Source organism: Theobroma cacao, chromosome 5 (assembly GCF_053813885.1).
Source record: "Theobroma cacao isolate CCN51 chromosome 5, ASM5381388v1, whole genome shotgun sequence".
NCBI lineage: Eukaryota > Viridiplantae > Streptophyta > Magnoliopsida > Malvales > Malvaceae > Theobroma > Theobroma cacao.
The window spans coordinates 38001173-38019855 of record NC_142643.1 but is presented as its reverse complement, the minus strand read 5'-3'; the positions used below and the strand labels follow the sequence as shown (position 1 = coordinate 38019855).

The window sequence follows — 18683 nt, the reverse complement described above, 5'->3', positions numbered from 1 at the left end:
GAATTCCTCTCTACGTCAAAATATATATTGCCAATTGCCATTGCCATTGCCATCCTCTCTCTCTCTCTCTGCAACCTTGTTTGCACTCTTATCCATGCAAATTTATTTTTATTTCTTAATTTAGGCAAAAACCAAAACCCTCTTATACCTCAAAAGAAAGAAGAGATTTCCAAGAAAAGTAAGACTTTAATAAAGATGAAAAGAGATCCTTCTCCCGTGCCCCCTCCTTTGCTCCCCATGCCTTGTCTCTCCATATGTTAGGTTTTCATAAAATTTTGTTTGCATGTATCTTTAATTACATGTATTTCTTTTTCCCTTTTTCTTTTTGAATTTCTTACTTCCCATTAAAATCTTAAAGCTAAAACTTGGGCTCTCAATTGTTACCCCTCCTTAGAATTTGATGAAATGTTGGTAATGTTTACTATCCTTTACTAAAAGGGAAAAGTAAGTTAGAATTTGATGAAATGTTGGTGTAGTTGTTAGTATAAGACTACACATTCACCTACAACTAAGATTGGTATTACAGCTTTAGGATACTATTGATTAAAATGGCATATGAATAAAGACATAAAGTCAAGTCAAAGAAAGAGATGGGATTTGGGCCTATTAATTTATTTAATTACAACACTATAAAATAATGCATGGCCTCATGCGTGTCTGTGTGGCTGTCTCTGCTATCTCAAATAGAATCCTCACATAAACTAACAAGCTCTAGGAATGCTCATTCTTCCCCTCTTTTTCTTGGGGTTTTCGTTCACCTTTGATATACTAACCCCGAAACCCTCAGTAGGGTTAGAAGTTCTGTTTGGGATTCAAACTTTTTTGACTTGGACCCTACTAAACTTTCTATTCATTTGCTATAATTGAAGAAGATTTAGATCGTAAAAGAAATTATTACATATAGTTTTTTATAAAAAAAGAAAGAAAAGAAAAGAAAGAAGGAAGAGAAGCTCAAAATTTTTCTTGAAGATTGCAAACCCCATGTTTTGGATATAAGTGTGTTATATTATTGAAACCCCATGGCCTATGCTGATCTTTCCTTGGCGTGTGTGTAAATTTAGTGTTTTTAATTTCTTTGTGAATTGAAACAGACAATGCATGAGCATGTATACACCTAGCCTAGCTGCATGCTATTGCGTATGGCTAAAGCTGATTTTCCTCCCATGTGTATGAATTATGACAATCAACTTGTTGTGCATGTGCAACCCACATTTGTTCTTCAAGTTGCAAAAAGAAATTTCCCTAGTGAAGCCCAAAACAAGTAAGCCCACTCGACAACTTCTTGTAAGTAATAGTTTGGTTGGCATATAGTCTACTACCAAAATAAGCTTTTTCCGGCTAAGTACCACAAAGAAACAAGCTTTCTAGGCCCAGTTTAAAGATCCCCAGACCGATGTTCGAATAGGCCTAACTCACGTTAGGAAAACACTATCAAAGCCTAATACACGATCGTTACTTTCCACTAACTATAGATCAGTCTCCAAAATTTTCATAATCTTTCTAATATGACAAATCTATTTGTAATTAACAAGCATTTAATTAGCACAATTCAGAAGATTCGAACATATATTCAATAACTTATAATTTAACTTAAATTTAGCCTACACAAGCCATCATAAAAATACTTTACTAATGGCAGTGCAGCCCTAATTTATTACTCAAGCAAAAAGCTAGGAAACTTTAATTGATTTTATCCTTATTTATTTGAAAATATGAACAAATATACCTAAAATATATATTTTGTCTTGAACAATAAGCCATCATAAAAAAACCCTAATATGTATTCAGAGAATTTCACGTAATAATATGTATATAAATAGATATGTAATAGAGAAGCATACATGCATGCACTACACATATATAGAATAACTACAAATTAAAGTAGAGCCATGGAAAATCTCCTTGAACTATCATGGCTTATGGCTTTGCAACAGCAAAAATCGAAATTTTATGAGCCATGTGATCACTGCCAGAGTTCGAGGACGTCGACCTATTTTTGCAAAGATTGCATGATGGCATTTGTTTTCTGTGAGAGATGCAAGAATCGTTCTAGTGACCACGGAAATCATGATTATTTTCAAGTATATAACTTCCTTCATTCCTTTACGTAGGTGTATAACATATGTAATATATAATTATATTTCACTTCTAATACAAACCTTTTTTGGTTTCAGGTATTCAAACCATCATACCGATTGGGAGTAAGGGTTCATGACATGCAAGGTCTGTTTGATGTATCTGACATTAAGAACCACACCCACAATCGTCATACTGTTGTTTATGTTGACCTAAAGGATCAATGTGCATGTCGAAGAGCAGGTGGCTCAGTAACAAGGTATTGTTCGATCCAGTGCAAGGTAAGAGTTTTGTTTCCTTCTTAATTATATGTACTTACTGTGATTATTTTAGTGTTGGCATTGTTTTATAATATAAGTGGAATAGTCTAGTTAATATGTATTACGTACATGATATGATGTAATTTTGATTTGCAGGTTGATGATGAAGCAGCTTTGTGTGTCCAGAGTGCATATGATCAATTTGCAGAAGCTGCAGCTGTGAGAGCACGCCATAGGAAAGGAGCACCTCATAGGTCTCCTTTTTATTAGCTTAGTTTCTATATTATATATGTGCTTCTAGGAAAGCAAGTAGTAGGATTAATAAAGAGTACCTCGAAGGTCTCCCTAGGGTTAGGTTTTTATGGTCAATAATGTTCTCAAAGGAAGGGGAATTAGCAATGTTTTCGCTTTCCTTATTGAGTAGTAGGAGTAAGACTATATATAGCTATGTTTTCTTCTCTATTATTTCAAATTTTAGTATTTTATGATATATTTATATGCTGCTCATCTTCAGGAGCTTGTATTAATGATATATTTAGGATTAATAAAGATTTCTCGAATTTAAGATATCTCAAATTTAAATCATATCAAGTTTGAACATTCACTGTAGTGTAGTTTAAAGTTTCAAGTGGATTTCATGTAGCCATCATTGCAGCATAAGTTTAATGGTTTCATTTATTTGGATGAATAATGTCAAATTAATATACTCTACTAAATTAATAATTTTTAGATGTAAAATATGATAAAACTATCAAAATTGAAAAATTGATAAATTTCAATATATTAAAATAAAAATTATCTCCAATTTATTAATTCATTGATTATTATACATTTTGATTAGCATAAAATATTATATCTGAGCTTTTCAATCTTGATTCTATTATTTTTAAATTTACTTTTTTGACTACTAAAATCTCTTTAATATCTTAAGTAGTTTGTAACATTTTAATTCATTTATTTATATTTATATGATTAAATAAATTATTCAAATTATTAAAATTATAGCTGAGTATGCAATATGTCCATTTAAAAAGCTTTACATTAGTATATTTATTATAAAATTTTATGAACATAATAAATACTAAAAATACTTAAAGACAACTGCCCTGGCGGCCTGACCCGACCCAACCACCCAACCCTTTCCTTTCCCATCCCATGGCCCAAAACCCCCTCCTATATGAACCGACCCAACCCACGGCCCAAAAGCCCCCTCCAATATGACCCGACCCAACCGTTTCAGTTGGATTTTGCACAGAGGATGCAGAGGCAAACAGAGTTGTCATGCTGATTTTATCAGGCAAGTCTATCCATTTTTTCACCTTATGACTCTCCATAGCTTTTAGTGTTCATAAAATTTGTATACTATATTTTGTTCTTGGTTGATGAGAAAAGAAGGGAAAATTTTTAATTGAGTCCTGTCTGATTGTTGGGTTTGATTTAGAAGTTAACTTTCTCCTGTGAGATTAAATTTTGTATCTTTGGGTTGATGTGTTTAACTAGAACTGTGTGGAGTGGAAATTCATTGGTTCTTGAGTTAAATTTTTTGATTGTAGAACTTTATCTCAGTTTTAAATTTTGTGGGTATATCTTCTTAAAAGCTGAGGTTGATTTTTGTAGATGGTTTCTTCGCTTTGAAAGACCTTAAGCCTCAACCATTGAGCTTGATTGTCAGTCTTTTGGCTTGTTTGGCTCTCATTCACTCAGCCATTGACCATCGTGGAATGCAAGCCCTGGAAGCTGGAAAAACCGACCTCTCGGACTTGCCCAAGTTTCTTAAGATCAAACTTAATAAATTGCAGTTTCATGGATAGAGTGGCCTTTGGTCTCGTAGATTTATGTCTGTGTCTTATTGTTGCATTCATTATCTTAGTTACCCGACCAGAAACCTTCGAGCTATTGCTCCAAAGGAAGTCTTGATGATAAAGCTTCAGAAACGATATGCCCACATCCGCCACTCCTTCGATGAATTGCCCCTTCAAGATATCTATTCATTGAATAGTCAACTTGGCTCGTATGTTCGTAATGGCAACATTCAAGCAACGTGGACTCTCTTTTGTCACATGCATCTTTCGTGCTGTGACCTTAATGCATATTCTTTTTCATCAGTTTTGAGTGCCTGCTCTTCTTTGCCGGGCACAAAACATGGAAAGCAAGTGCATGGACTAATGATTAAGACAGGTGTGGATGCGGGAACAGTAGCCAAAACTGCATTAATGAACTTGTATTCGAAGTATGGATGCTTGGGTGATTCAGTTAGGGCATTTGAAGAAATTGAACTGAAGGATGTTGTGACATGGAATGCTTTGATTTCAAGCTTTTTGAGGCAGGGTCTTGCTAAAGAAGCACTTGATGTTTTTGCGACAATGAGAAGGGAAAGAGTGCAGCTTAGCGAGTTCACTTTGTGTTCTGTGCTAAAATCTTGTGCTTCTTTAAAGGCTTTTGAACAAGGAAAGCAGATTCATGGTTTGGTTGTTGTGTTCGGCCGTGATTTAGTGATTCTGAGTACTGCTCTCATTGACTTTTACTCAGATGTGGAGTGTATTAGTGAAGCCCTGAAAGTTTTCTCTAGTTTAAACAATATGATGGACAATGTAATATGCAATTCTTTGATAAGAGGATGCATTAAAAATCGAAAGTTCAGAGAGGCATTTTCAATTATGAGTAAAATGAGACCCAATGTTGTTGCACTTACTAGTGCTCTTGGAGCTTGCTCTGAAAATGTAGATTTATGGATTGGAAAGCAAATCCACTGTGTGGCATTACGTTATGGGTTTACTGATGATACACAGTTATGTAATGTTATATTGGATATGTATGCAAAGTGCGGGAAGATTTTGAATGCAAGATCATTATTTGATGGCATTTTACACAAATGTGTGGTTTCATGGACAAGCATGATAGATGCATATGGGAGTCATGGATATGGGCTTGAAGCTCTTGAGCTGTTCAAGCAGATGAGGGTGGAAGGCAAAGGAGTTGTGCCCAATTCTGTAACATTTCTTGCTGTTTTATCTGCTTGTGGGCATTCAGGGCAAGTTGAAGAAGGTCGGAAGTGTTTTAATTCAATGAGGGAGAAGTATGGTCTTAACCCGGATCAAGAACATTATGCTTGCTTCATTGATGTTTTAGGTCGGGCTGGTCAAATAGACGAGGCATGGTCTCTTCTAGATGATATGATTAAGAATGGTATCAAGCCTACGGCTCTAACATGGAGCGCATTGCTAAACGCCTGTAGTCTTAACCAAGATATTGGTAGAGGTGAGTTTGCTGCGAAGCATCTGTTGGAATTAGAACCAGATAAGCCTGGGAATTATGTGCTTCTTTCAAATTTCTATGCTGCTGTTGGAAGGTGGGATTCTGTTGACAACTTGAGAGATATAATGAGGAAGAAAGGGCTCAGTAAAGAAGCAGGAAGTAGTCGAGTCACTGTTAAACGCTACAATGAAAGTTGTAGCATTAGAGAAAATCATATTGCCAGGGCAGTTCTTTGATAATATACAATCAGTTTTCTTTCATTTTCATTCATTTACTTTCAGTAACTTCTCGTGAACAGTACCGAGCAAAAAGAAAAAAACTTCTGTTGAATAGTGTACCCAGTCTATTATAAAATTTTCCATATATCTAATTTGTTTAAGTGAATAATTTTTCCTGCATCCTTTCCAAGGTTCTATACAAAATAGAGAGCAAGCGTCGTGAATATAGATTTGAGTCAAGTGTTTCTCTGTTGTAGTATTAGTGGTGGAAATGAGTGCAAAACTTGTCCAGAAGCCGACAAGCTAAAGATCTTGAGCAACCTTATGTCAAACTTTCGCATCTTTCCTAAAATAATTTTGTTATCACCTTTCATCTGCTTACATTTTTTTAGGTAAGAAACTTGAGCACCAAAACAGCATATGATTCTTGCCCTGCCTAGGAACGGAAAGGATATGAAGTAAGTAATTCCCTTTCTGCCCTTTTAGTTTTTTTGGAGCATTTTGAGATTATAACAATGTTTGACCTGGTGTTCTATTCATTTTGAAACTATCCATTGAGCATGAATCATATTTTACAAGCATAAACCTTGTTTCTTTATACTAAATTGCTTTATTTTGGTTGTACATTTTGTGCTGAAATGGGAATGCTTTATCCACATTTCCAAAATCAAATCCTTTGGATTTACAGCTTTGTTTCCACTCATTCCAAGTGGTAGTTTTGGACCTCTATCCTCATGGAAGCCATAGCTTACACTTGTTTTTCATTACTTGCATTAAATTAGCTATGCCATTTGTGGCCTGTGTACTTAGGGGGACAATTTGATTCTTTCCTCCTAGTTCTTGTAATTTTAATGCACTATCATCCTCCTGATTAATCAATTTTTATGTGAGAATGAGACAGCTGATAAGAGAAATAGATTCTTCTTTTGATTTCCCTTATCATCCCTCCCAATGAAGGTGTTGGTGTTTTGAAAGTGCTTTCTTTTCTTAAAACTCTAAATGAGTTCCAAATCAATACGTAAAGAAGTGGAGATTGAAATTGTGATAAATTCTCCTGCGTCAAATGATCCTAAAGAGATAGAATTTAGATTCTCTAAAGAGAGGGCAAAAAAGAGTTTTGAGAGAAGAATAAATAAATAAAGGTGTTTTGGACTAACAAATCAAATGATGCACTTGTTATGTTACCATTAACGTAAAGTGATTTTGGGACGTAAAATGGAAACAGTTGTGTTCGTTCTTCAAAACTCTGCTTGTAAGAGGGAGAAATAAGAGACGGTGAACCTTGCAAGATGAGAATCATCCTGCGCACCTGTATGGTTCATGAATTCATGTCTCATGGACCTAAAACAATGAGTATTAATCCCTTTTGGATGAATGTTTCCAAATCCTTTTTTGGGGATGAAACTGTTTTATCTTTTATTATCTATGCAATTGAAAAGGCAGAAAAAAATATGAATGCATCAACTTGATATTGATGTTGCTATATATAATGAGTCTGTATACTGCTTTTATTTGCATGATCATGGACAATGTTTGATAAATACTACATGTTAAGACTAACATGTTCAAGCCATTAAAAAAGTAGCAAAAAATTTCTAGTTTGAAGAAGCATCTGCCACTTTGGAAGTCTTTGAGTACTTCCTGGTGACCTTCTGCTCAACACCTAACCATTTTTGAATAAGTTTAAATACTGTTTTGTCACATAAAAGTCCTCGATGACTGGCAGCAACTCCTGCTCTCTCAACTGCAGCAAATCGATCTGCCTGAAAGATAGAAACTTTGTTCGGTTAATGGTACATGCTGGAGAAAAAAGTATTCATTCAATATTCACATAACAATGGTTCATCAAGTAATGAAGAAAACCACTTGGAAATACCAGATGGAACAGCAACAATTATAACAATCATGATTTTGAACTCTATTGCCTTGATTCCTGATTGTTGACTACTGTGGTAACCAGGGACCATGCTCCTGATATAAGATTACCTTCTCAAACAACTGATAGCCCACTGATGATAACTTGACATGCTTGGCTTCAATAACGTATAATTTCATATGAGGCAAGATAAATGATGAGAACTGTAGGGCAGAGAATGAGAGAAGGGGAAGGCAACTTTTTCCAGTCACTGCCAAAGAGGTCTATTGAATTCAAGCAATAAATCATTCCTTCAAAATTTAGAAGGATTCTGAAACTACTTAACCTATATGAATATTTGTTTGCTTATCCTTTCATACGCTAAATTTGAAAACTCCATGCATCTTAGACAACCCCAGAATGTTGACTTCCTCCTACTTGTGTTGACACGGTTAACTATAGTTTATATTTTGCTGCATCTGTTATCCTGATTCTCATGTCATGATGTAGTATATGCTAGATTGTGTCAGGAGAATGATTTGGAAGATATTAAGACAGGGTTTTGAATGAATATTAAATATGGTATATTTCCTTGTTGGTAAACTAAGACAAGTATAGCAGCTGTCTAATTGTAAGATACTATTCATTTTGTCTAGTCCCTTTTATAATATGTTATGAACATAGAAATGTATACAAATAGAAGCTAATTAGTCTTTCAAATTCCTTTCATGTTCTCATACTACCACGTGCCATGTCACTAAACCTGACCATTTTTCTGCAGGTACATAACAATCAAATCCTTGTCTAATAAAAAATGATTTGCTGAATTTCAATTATGCCAAGGACCATCACAAAGTTTCTCTAATTAAATTCAGGTTAATAAATGAATTTAATGAATAGTTAAAGAGAGTACCATTGCTGATTCTGCAGGAACAGTTCCATCTCCATCTACGTAACTATATTGAGGCTGGAAAAAACAAGTACAGAAACAGTAAGGATACAGAGGGTGGTACCTTAGTTTTGATGAATATTGAGCCAAATCGGGAGGAAATTCTTGGGTACAAAAGAGTAAAGAAGCAGTTATAGCTGGGATAGACAGTAATACATTATAACTTATAAGGGGGCTAAAATAACAATCTAGATTTAAGCAGCAATATTGTTATGGTTCAAATCATGGGCTAAGGATCAAGCTAACATGGAATTGGATGCTATAAACTCAAATACAAAACTCACCATTGTGTGACATATTTCTGACAGGTCCCCAATTGGTGAAGTTTCTGTACCATAACTGCAAATAAATGTCATATGCGTTAATAAGCCAGTCTTTAAAACTGATATAAAGCAAATTTCAATTTCTTCTTTCAAATGAAAGAAGAAAATATTTTTGTGTGAACCTTTAGTCTTTTTCTTTTTTTAATTGCAGAGGGGGAGGAGGGTAATTCAACTTTAAAATTACTGAAATTAAGTTGATCTTTGTACATTTGGTAACTAGAATTTAGGAATTATCAAACAAACAATTCATCTCTGATATGGATCATTAGTTCCCAGTTAAAATTGTACTAATATCAAATTGAGTAATGCTATTTGTCCCAACACTTTTTGTGGCATATATTAATTAACAAATTCAAGGATGATATCTACCAAATCATAGGAGTCAACCATTCATAAATGCATGTTTAAAGTTGAACCAATAGGGACGCTAATCCTAGAATAAGGCCACAACAAACACCAAACAATGCCAATGCAGAAATATAACACCATTTAACAACAACCTGGGATCTCACCAAATTTCAGTTAAGTTAAAACACATGCATAAGTTCCCAATTGAAGTTTACATATCTCAAAATTGGATCTCTTGAATTTTTATGTAGTTAAATGCTATAATTATTACATTTTACTTGCTCTTAATCTTGTAATTATTCATCATGTACAGAGTAGCCAAAAACAGGTCAAGGATTCTATTTAGAGACTTCATATCCCTCTCAAATGCTCTTATAATAAACAAAATCCTAACTGACAAAGCAATTCAATCACATACCAAACATCAAATGGTGTGTCAAAAGATGTCCCGTAAATGTTATAGAAGCAGATTCCACTTGGTAGTTTAGCATTGTTGATAACTTTGCGTGTACCAGCAGCCCAATTAAGGATGGAAATGTTGAAAGGTAAAGCTATTGTATTCCCACCATAATTTAACTGCAACAGCACCCAAAAAAAAAAAGTGGCAGCAATAGGCAAAATAAGAATTAAATATTAGATTATAGAAGGTGCAAAGAAGAATGTGAAAAAACAACCATAAACTCTACAAAAATTTTGGCAGCAACAAGACTGATATTTAGAGCAAAGAACCCTAAACAGACATGAGTAGCTTAACAGATCCAGTAAGCAATTATCAATCATATCTAGAGTTAAAAGTCAGGAATTCTGTTACATATGACAGAACAAACACCCCTTTTGTTGAGAATTTTGGCAGCAAGAAGAAAAACTTAAAGAGTAACACGTGAATTGTAAGTTGTAGAAAATAGTGACCTGACAGACCTGCTACAAAAGAAGTAACCACCATCTGGGATTTCAATAAAAACTTTCATTTTCATCAGTTTGGCCAAGAATTCATACTGAAGGAACAGAAAAATTTTCTTCCAGGATTGTTGCTACTTCAAACTGGCTTCTCATTCCACAGCATGAAGACTAAATCATTTTTTTTTTGTTGGTTCGAAGCATAGATAAAAGTGTTATTCTTTCAGCACTACTCAATTAATCAAGTTTTCATTTCTAGTAACTAAAATGTATGCAGGATATTACATTGTGTTTGGATTGGGAGAAGTATAGAGGGAGAAAGGGTTAATTGAGTATGTTACTCAGACTCGGGGGTAAGTGTGGGATATGGGCATGTGTCCAACAATGGTATGCTCAACTTTTTGCAAGTTTTTCTTTATATCTGGAGAGTCAGACCTCCATATCCATGTTCATCAGATAGGCACCCGACACAGGTTCTTCAAGGAAAATGAAGAGTCTGAGCAACATAGTAATTTGAACAATAGAATGTTAAAATGCTTTCTGTTTAAATTGTTTTTCTGGCTTATCCTTATTCTATTTGAGTCCAGCAAATCTGTCTACAGAATTTTGAAGTCAGTAAATTTCCCTCCATCACTCCTGTCCCCTTAATTATTATTCTTAATCATGATTTGCTCTAATCTTCATTTAGTTCCCATAGGCATCCTAAATAAATAAGATTTAAACCTGGCTAAAAGAACATTTATATTTTGTCCAGCTTAGAGATAAGTCTATGAGAAGTGATCAAGACCTACACTTCAATGTTTCCAACACTGAGGTACAGTTTTCTTATTTTTCAAGCAGATATTCCCTTAAAGCAAGAAAATGCACTTACAAGAGACTAAGCAGAACTCTCCATGTCAGTTAAGACATAATTACAAAATAAAATCACTCATACTTGTGATCAAGAAATTCCAAATGAAAGCAGAGATGGATCAAACATCTCTTGTCAAGGACCAATGGCTTGTCAGGTTAAGTATCATAATTTTTTTAAACAAGGTATACAAGCAGGGAAAGAGAGAGAGACAAGGGAGTAGTGCAACAAAAAAGGTTCACCACCTTCATTACAAGAGTTACAGTGTTCTCAAGCTAATTTTCAAAAAAAAAAAAAAACAGTGTTCTCAAGCTATATGGAAAGCAAAGTTCTTTTTCTTTTATGAAGAATATGTAAAGCAAAGGTTTTTTTTTTTTTTTTGAAAGATAAGTAAAGCAAAGTTAATCACCTCATTATGCCTCAATGCTTCATTGAAGAGAACAATGCTTTCAGTTGGGCTGTACGACTCCAGTTTAACAGAAGTTTCCCCATCTTCAGAATGCTCTCGCCAAACATTAATTTGTGGTTGCATTTTCCAACTAAAATCTGGATTTGGCAACATCTCGTAGACTGATGGGCACTCAACCAACTACACATAAAACAAAAACCATAAATAAACAAAGGCTAATGAAAGTGCTAAACCAAAAATTGCTGCCATATTTCATCATGTGGTTATTGAGGTGGGGATACTAACAAATAACAATTAATGTGATTTTCCTGGATGTGCTCTATAATATGAACGAGATGCTAAACCAAACTGTCACTTTGCTCATAGCATGTAAAGAATTAACCACAATCATAAATAATATTGAAGCAGCGAGCAGATGAGTTAGTCACCATATTAAAGAACTGTTAGACAATCAAGTCAGAGTTCACAAAAGTCAGTTTGAAGTACAACGTGAAAGTAACCATTCCCAACATTGCATTCCAGGGTGTACAGGAAGCACATGTACTTATCTCAACAAAAAAATTTCAAGCATCATGTAGTAGAAAATACTCCCCAAATTCAAATGTCCTATTTAATTTTATTTATTCCCTTAATTGTTGTGAAGATTAGAAGTAATTTACAGAAAATGTGAAAATCAGGCATAAAATTGAAAACAAATAGACTGTCATGAAAATATTTGGACATTAGAAAGAATTACTTCCATGTTTTAGACATTTACACTCTACAGGTAATAGGACTTATATTTCAACCATACAGTAATTAGAGCAATTGCGACCATTGCGTAAGCAGAAGCAAAAAGATGGTAACAACATAGTAATTTGAATGGTACAGGTGGCAGTAGTTGTGGTGCTAGAAAAATGTGGCTACAGTAATACAGTGTACATGATTATTTTGTTCATCTACCCTAAGTTACACTAAGTCAACATGTGTTTTGCCTTTACTTTCCAACAATTCAAATTATTTACACTTTTAACCAGCAAAAACCATATTTTTCTTACCCAAAAAATTCGGCTTGCCAAAAAGCATTCCTCAGCCAAGCTTACATTTCTCTTTATATCTCTATATAAAAGAAAACTTTATATTTCTCTTCATATAAACTGGCTTTTCAGATATAACCACATATCTAACCCAATTATGCCCAAAACAGCCAGCATATGACATGATTTTCCAGCTTTAGCTTCAAGATAGGCATTGAACACTTTGGAAAGAGTACCTTCACTAACATAAGCATCCTCAACTTAAATTTTTTGGGCAAGCAAATCCCTAAGCATGTCAGATAATTACTATGCATTAACAGAATATTACGTGGGTTAGATTGATTGCTAATCTGACAAACAAAAAAGAAGAGAAGCACTTAATGATAAATTGGTATCCATCTTCAACGCTTTTAAGATATCTTCGTCTTGAAAATCAAATATCCATTTGTCATCTACAAGGCCAACCACTCTGAATTTAGAAATTACCAGTTGGTGCATCGTCCACCTTGATACAAAGAAGTAGGCTTCAAAACCTTCAACAAACTGCAATCCAGTTAAGAGAGAATCATTGACACATCCTGGGGCACCTGTTAAGCATATTTGAGAATTTGTGATAACCGATTGGATATTAAAGGTGGGATGGAGGGGGAAGTTATCCAACGATATTACAGGATGACTAGCCTTTTTCAATTTTGAGATATTGGTCCCTTTTGATATACCATCATATGAGACCAAGCAAAAGCAAACTAGTGGGATGAGCACTTAGTTGAGTCAAGCAAAAGCACAAATTCAACCTTACAATCTTCATGTAAGGGAACCCTAAATAAAATTAGCATAATAAAAAACCACAAGAAAGGCTGAATGGCAGAAGTTGTTGCTAACACAAAAAATGTAAGAAGACAGATGAAATTGAAATAATATCATCAGGACTTCCACTACCAATCTATAGTTCAACTTATAAAGCCAACTCACTTCATAGATGTAAACAAAGTTTGGAAAGTTAAGACACATGTCATGGGTTTACGTGCTCAAGTCATAGCAGTTCGATAGGAAAATGGCAACATGAATTATTCATGTGGTGAAAAGTGAAAGCATAGGCAAGAATGATACATGATATTTTCTGATTATTCAATCAGTTAATGCAGCAATGAAAAGAAATTATTTGATGGTGCCATAATGAGTGGAGAACAATATCAAGGAGAAAAAGGAAATTGAAAGAGTAATACTGTAAGATCCTGTTTTAAACTCAAAACAATGGAACACTAAAAGTGCAACTATTATAAGTCGTGAAAAATATATAAATATATTGAGTACAAATATCTTAGTTATATGCTGAAGATTAATTATCAAGGGAAGCGGGTATATGCATCTGCATAATTATCAGCCTGGCACTGCTTAGCATGATTGTCAATTACAATGTATCAAAAGTAGCTAAAAATCTGTAGCCAAAGAGAATATAAAAATCTCTGTTGCTAGTCTGTTTAACGATAATTTCATTTTCCATCATTTAGAACGCATTATATTTCAAGTCATTCATGGGACACATTCTAACAACTTTTCTCTGCAAAAGATAATAAATTATGTGTGCCACTAAGAAGAGCAAGAACAAAACATCAACGTATAAAACTTAAAGCAGCATGAGCTTTCAATATTATTGCACAATATACACCTTTCACTTACAATCTTGGAAGCTCAAAAAGAAAAAAAAAATATCTTACATTTGTTAAGTAAGCAAAACTTTGATGGTGGTAAACGTCCCTTAAGTAAATTTGCCACTATCTTTAATAATTAAGAACCAAAACAACCACTAAATGATCGCTGACATGGAATAGTTGTGGTTTCCAAATCTCTAGGAATGAAAGCAACGTTTCTAAAGAATCTAAAGTAGACACGTCAAAGTTATTTGTCAACTCATGTCCATCATATGTGCCTACATTTTGCACTAAAAAGCTGCAAAGTGCATGTTTCTAAACTCAAATGCTTAATGTGCAGGAAATTACCTTGAAAAGGGCACGCAATGGTAATCCACTTATTTACATATTTGGAAAATACCTGCCAATGAACAATTAACTTATCACTTCTATCAATGAAACAGAATGCTAGCAATCCTCCCATTGAACAATATCAACTTTGATGGGACTTCATTTTTTCTTCAAAGCTAACACGAAATTTATAAATGATTTTCAACTAGTCACCAAGAGAAAAACTGCGCACATCATTATGAAGTGACAAGAAACATAGCACCAACAGTCCTCCCATCGAATGTGAGATAATATTAACTTTTCTGCCTCCAGAAGCCTTGTGTGCAGTTTCCAACTTAACTTTAAGACCTTCCATTAATTTGTCAATCCTGCCAATAGTTAACATGCATCCATGTAACCAAAACCTATATAGAGCAAGATCAAGGAAGTTCAAGTAACTTCCGGGCATGATCTGAGTATAAACACAACCAGATATAGTCATTTATATAACTAAAAATCTTAACTGAGCAGTTGAAAATGAGTTACCTATTGCTTTGGCGGAAATCATAACCATATCCAAACAATGTGGTTCCTTTCTTATACCCACATCCAACTAGCATATCAATCATATCATGAAAATGATACACCTCTGTCAAATGCATAAGTTTAACTAGCTGGAGGATCAAGAGATACGATATCAGAAATAAATAACAGATAAAGATAGTTTGATCTTGCAGTTAAGAGACAAGGACTGAAAACACCCAAAATAGAATGAAGGAACAACCTCTGTCATACTATTTAACCAACAATCATGTCTCACATTGAGTAATGGAGATTAAACTTAACTATTCCAACCAAGCCAGCCCTTCCAGTTTCCAAATATGAATATATATATAATATGCACAAAAAGTGATCGAAGCAGATGGGGAAGCCTTAATAGGATTTATAAATTTATAGATTGTCAGATACAACTAGCCTTAATAGGATTTATAAATCTATAAATGACATTATATCCATAGTTTGTCAAATGCATGCAAATAATAGGATCAAGCCTTAGTGCTCTCCCTTGCACCAAAAAAGAAAAGTTGCATGCAAATAATTATCACATGAGTAATGACCAACTTACAAGGCCAGATCAGAAATGGCCACCAACAGACTTGAAGGCTTGGAAGAAGTTTTCTTCCTTTTTATATCTGACAATTTACTCAAACATAAGAGGAATTTAAACTTGGGACTCTCTTGGGGTGTAAGCCTGTTCTACTGGATAGAGCTTTATGGGAAGAATGAGTCTCACAACAATGATGTTGAGCACTTATCATGCAGAATTAGAAAAAAGCCCTGCCATTGATCTGATATCAGAAAATAATGAAATAAATCTAGACGACTATAGACATCCTTACAGAATTCATTTCATTCTATCAAGCTTGAATCTAGCAAGGAATAATGATGTCCCAAGACCAAAACAACAATTGAGATCTGGTAACACATCAAACGATGTAGAAAGTAAGGAAATATCAACAATGGGATTGTGAATTCAGGGGATGAAATGCTGAAAAGTAGGGAACAAAGAGAAAGATGGCAATCTATGAAGCATCAAAGCAAGAGAGATTAAGCAAGACTAACACCGGATTGCTATTCAGGTGATGATCACCGAATCAAGAAGAAAAAGAAAGGTGACCCCCTGTCTGTTCAAAGATGTGTTTTCACTGACAAATTTCCATTCCAATGAGGGTGTGTTACATCAAGTTTGAAATAGATACTCAATTAAAGTGCAAGATAGGTGAAACAAAAAATAACCGACAAAATCTGTATATGAAGACAATTCAAAATTAGCTGCAATATCAGCACAGAGCAAAAATAGCAGGAAGGGAGAGAACATTTGTCAAGACAAACCTATAAAAAATGAAACTTAAGAGGGGCAACAAGGGTTACAACCGTGCGCTGTCAGCTATGGCTCAAACACTTCCCAATATAGCTCCTTCAGTCAATCTGTGGTGGAGCAAAGAATAACAAAGTTGAAGCAGCTAATCTGCGTGCACACTCTCTTACACAAACTTATGCCATACATGCCTTTAGGAACAAGGACTGACTCTCTTCTTGAAACACTTCTACCAGATCCCCTCAAGGAGTACAAAAATAGGTGATCAAGCAACTTCAAAAATACAGATGGACTCAAACAACTTCTGATTAAATGGCAAAGATGAATTTTCAAAACTTGCTAGAAATGCTCATGAATTTGACCCAAAAATATGAAAATGATAAATTCCCAGAGATTGACTGGATACACTGAAGCTTTTAAGAAACTTTGTCATACATATAAATTAAAATTGAATTTGAGACATTAGCACTCGGCAAACTAACGCTTCTTAGGATCTTGAATATTCAGCCTCCACCCTGTTTAAAAATTCTATAATAGATGTTTTATAGTTTTGACAAAGTCATGGTCTCCAATGTGGTATTTTAATTTTTTTATTGAATGCAAACAGAACACTTCATTGTGCTTAAAGGACTACATTGCTTCATCAAATAGCAAGAATTATTAAAGAGAAGAGCTGATTTTACCCAGGAGGGATCCAGTATATCGATTGCATATAGCCCATAATCATCATCAGGGACCAAAATCTCGATGTCATCATCTAACGATTCAGTATAACCTGAAAATAACAAATCCATCAACTTCAACACAAGCGCTTTAATGCCAAGGAGAAGCTTCATTTAGACAAATCCAAACAAAAAATAAATAAATAAATAATGATTACACGTATCCAGTATTTAAAGGACAATATTACCAGTGGTAAGCATACCCATAATTTCAAGCTTCCAAACATTTCAAACTGGAATCAAAGGAATTAACCAATAATATTGTACAAAAAGTACCACATGAGGAACATTATGAGAAGAGGGGGAGCTGGGAATGATCAAGAATAAAGACTTTCCCGTCAGAACAATCAGGACAATAAGGACTAATTATTTATCGTTAGAAAGAATCAATATGAATAAGTTTGTTGGTTGTCTTTAGTTGCTGAAGCTGCAGGAAGCACATTGCATACTCTGTGAAAGAGTCATTTGAGTAGAGATATCAGGTGATGGAGGTTCTGATCTAGGTCTATAGGAAAGGTCCCATTGCTTATACAGGGCATTGTAAATTCCTATAATACCTGTTTCATGACCCTTGTGACTAAATGAATAGAAATTACAAAAAAGATGGAGGGAAATATCCAGACATAGAATCAATTATAATAAAAAAAATTCCGATTCAGCTAAGATACTTATTATTTTGTTGACTTAGGCAGTAACCAAACAAAAGCCAGCATAAAAAATGTCATACTTAATCTTTCCCTTCATGTTTTCATATCAAACAAAAACTTTACACAGAAAAACAACAAACTTCATTGTTATACAAAACCCAATTTTTAACCTTTCCCTCCTTGTCCTCCACTATCCCAAGAACCAAACAGGAAAAAAACAAAAACAAAAATATACATAACCCAACAAAGAACAGACATTTCTATACGTACAAAACATGCATGCAAGCTAACGATAAAACAAAAAGAAACAAAGAGTACCTGTTTCAGGATTATACAGAGACCAGAGCTTCTTCTTGAACTCCAAATCGGAAAACAGGATCCGAACCCAAACCCGGGTCTCGAATCCGAACTTCTTCCTCTTTGAATGAAGAATGGACCCTCCCATTCCGGAGACAAGGAGGACCGGGTCTAGTTCCATTTCCGGTTCTTCCGAGCCCCGAGACCCGAAACATGGGCACAAACGGAGGTCTCCCACCATCGTTTTTACTAAGATTTAAATTCGGGTTTCGGATCTTCGGGTTTGACCGAGAGAGTGTGAGAGTAGGGTGGTAGTTGCGATAATGAAGTAAGAAGTCTTTGAGTAGGTATATATAAATGAGCGTAGAAACTGAAAAAGGTCGGGATAAGACTAAGGGTGGATTAGATTTTTGCACTTTTGCATTAATTGACCCTTATATTTTTACTTAATTCTTATCTTGCCCTATTACTATTATTTTTTTCATGTGAGACCAATGTAATGATTTCTTACAAATCATAACATTTTTTGCAAATTAGGGATGAGTGTTAGGTATAGGTATGTATTTTGTTTCATTTTATCTACAGAAAATAGCTTCCCAAAATCTGGTTATATGTTAGATTTTATATATATTTTTGTAGGATTAATGATAACTAGTTGGAAAAAAAATGAAAATAATATAACCACCCATCAATTGCTGTAAATCAAACTTATTTCATTACA

At 34.5% G+C, this 18683-nt stretch overlaps 2 protein-coding genes across 3 annotated transcripts; one reads left to right on the top strand and one right to left on the bottom strand.

The window, feature by feature from the left end:
* The first annotated feature begins 3567 nt into the window (after window positions 1-3567).
* On the top strand, window positions 3568-5851 carry LOC18599260 (Tetratricopeptide repeat (TPR)-like superfamily protein). Its single transcript, XM_007029156.3, has 2 exons — window positions 3568-3633; window positions 3954-5851. Exon 2 carries the CDS (start codon window positions 4172-4174, stop codon window positions 5825-5827), a length of 1656 nt encoding a protein of 551 aa, XP_007029218.3. The 5' UTR covers window positions 3568-3633; window positions 3954-4171; the 3' UTR covers window positions 5828-5851.
* A 1435-nt stretch (window positions 5852-7286) lies between these two features.
* On the bottom strand, window positions 7287-18303 carry LCAT3 (lecithin:cholesterol acyltransferase 3). 2 transcript variants are annotated; one of them, XM_018121828.2, is made up of 11 exons: window positions 17984-18303; window positions 16980-17071; window positions 14964-15091; window positions 14671-14842; window positions 14457-14508; window positions 12943-13043; window positions 11441-11620; window positions 9703-9860; window positions 8898-8952; window positions 8578-8631; window positions 7287-7572 (listed from the first exon to the last, which is right to left on the bottom strand). In XM_018121828.2, the coding sequence occupies exons 1-11, from the start codon at window positions 18201-18203 to the stop codon at window positions 7405-7407; spliced, it is 1380 nt and encodes a 459-aa protein (XP_017977317.2). In that variant the 5' UTR covers window positions 18204-18303; the 3' UTR covers window positions 7287-7404. The 2 variants fall into 2 exon arrangements, with proteins under 2 accessions (XP_017977317.2, XP_007029217.2); XM_007029155.3 differs by having other exon boundaries at window positions 14671-14806; window positions 17984-18302.
* Between the last annotated feature and the right edge of the window lie 380 nt (window positions 18304-18683).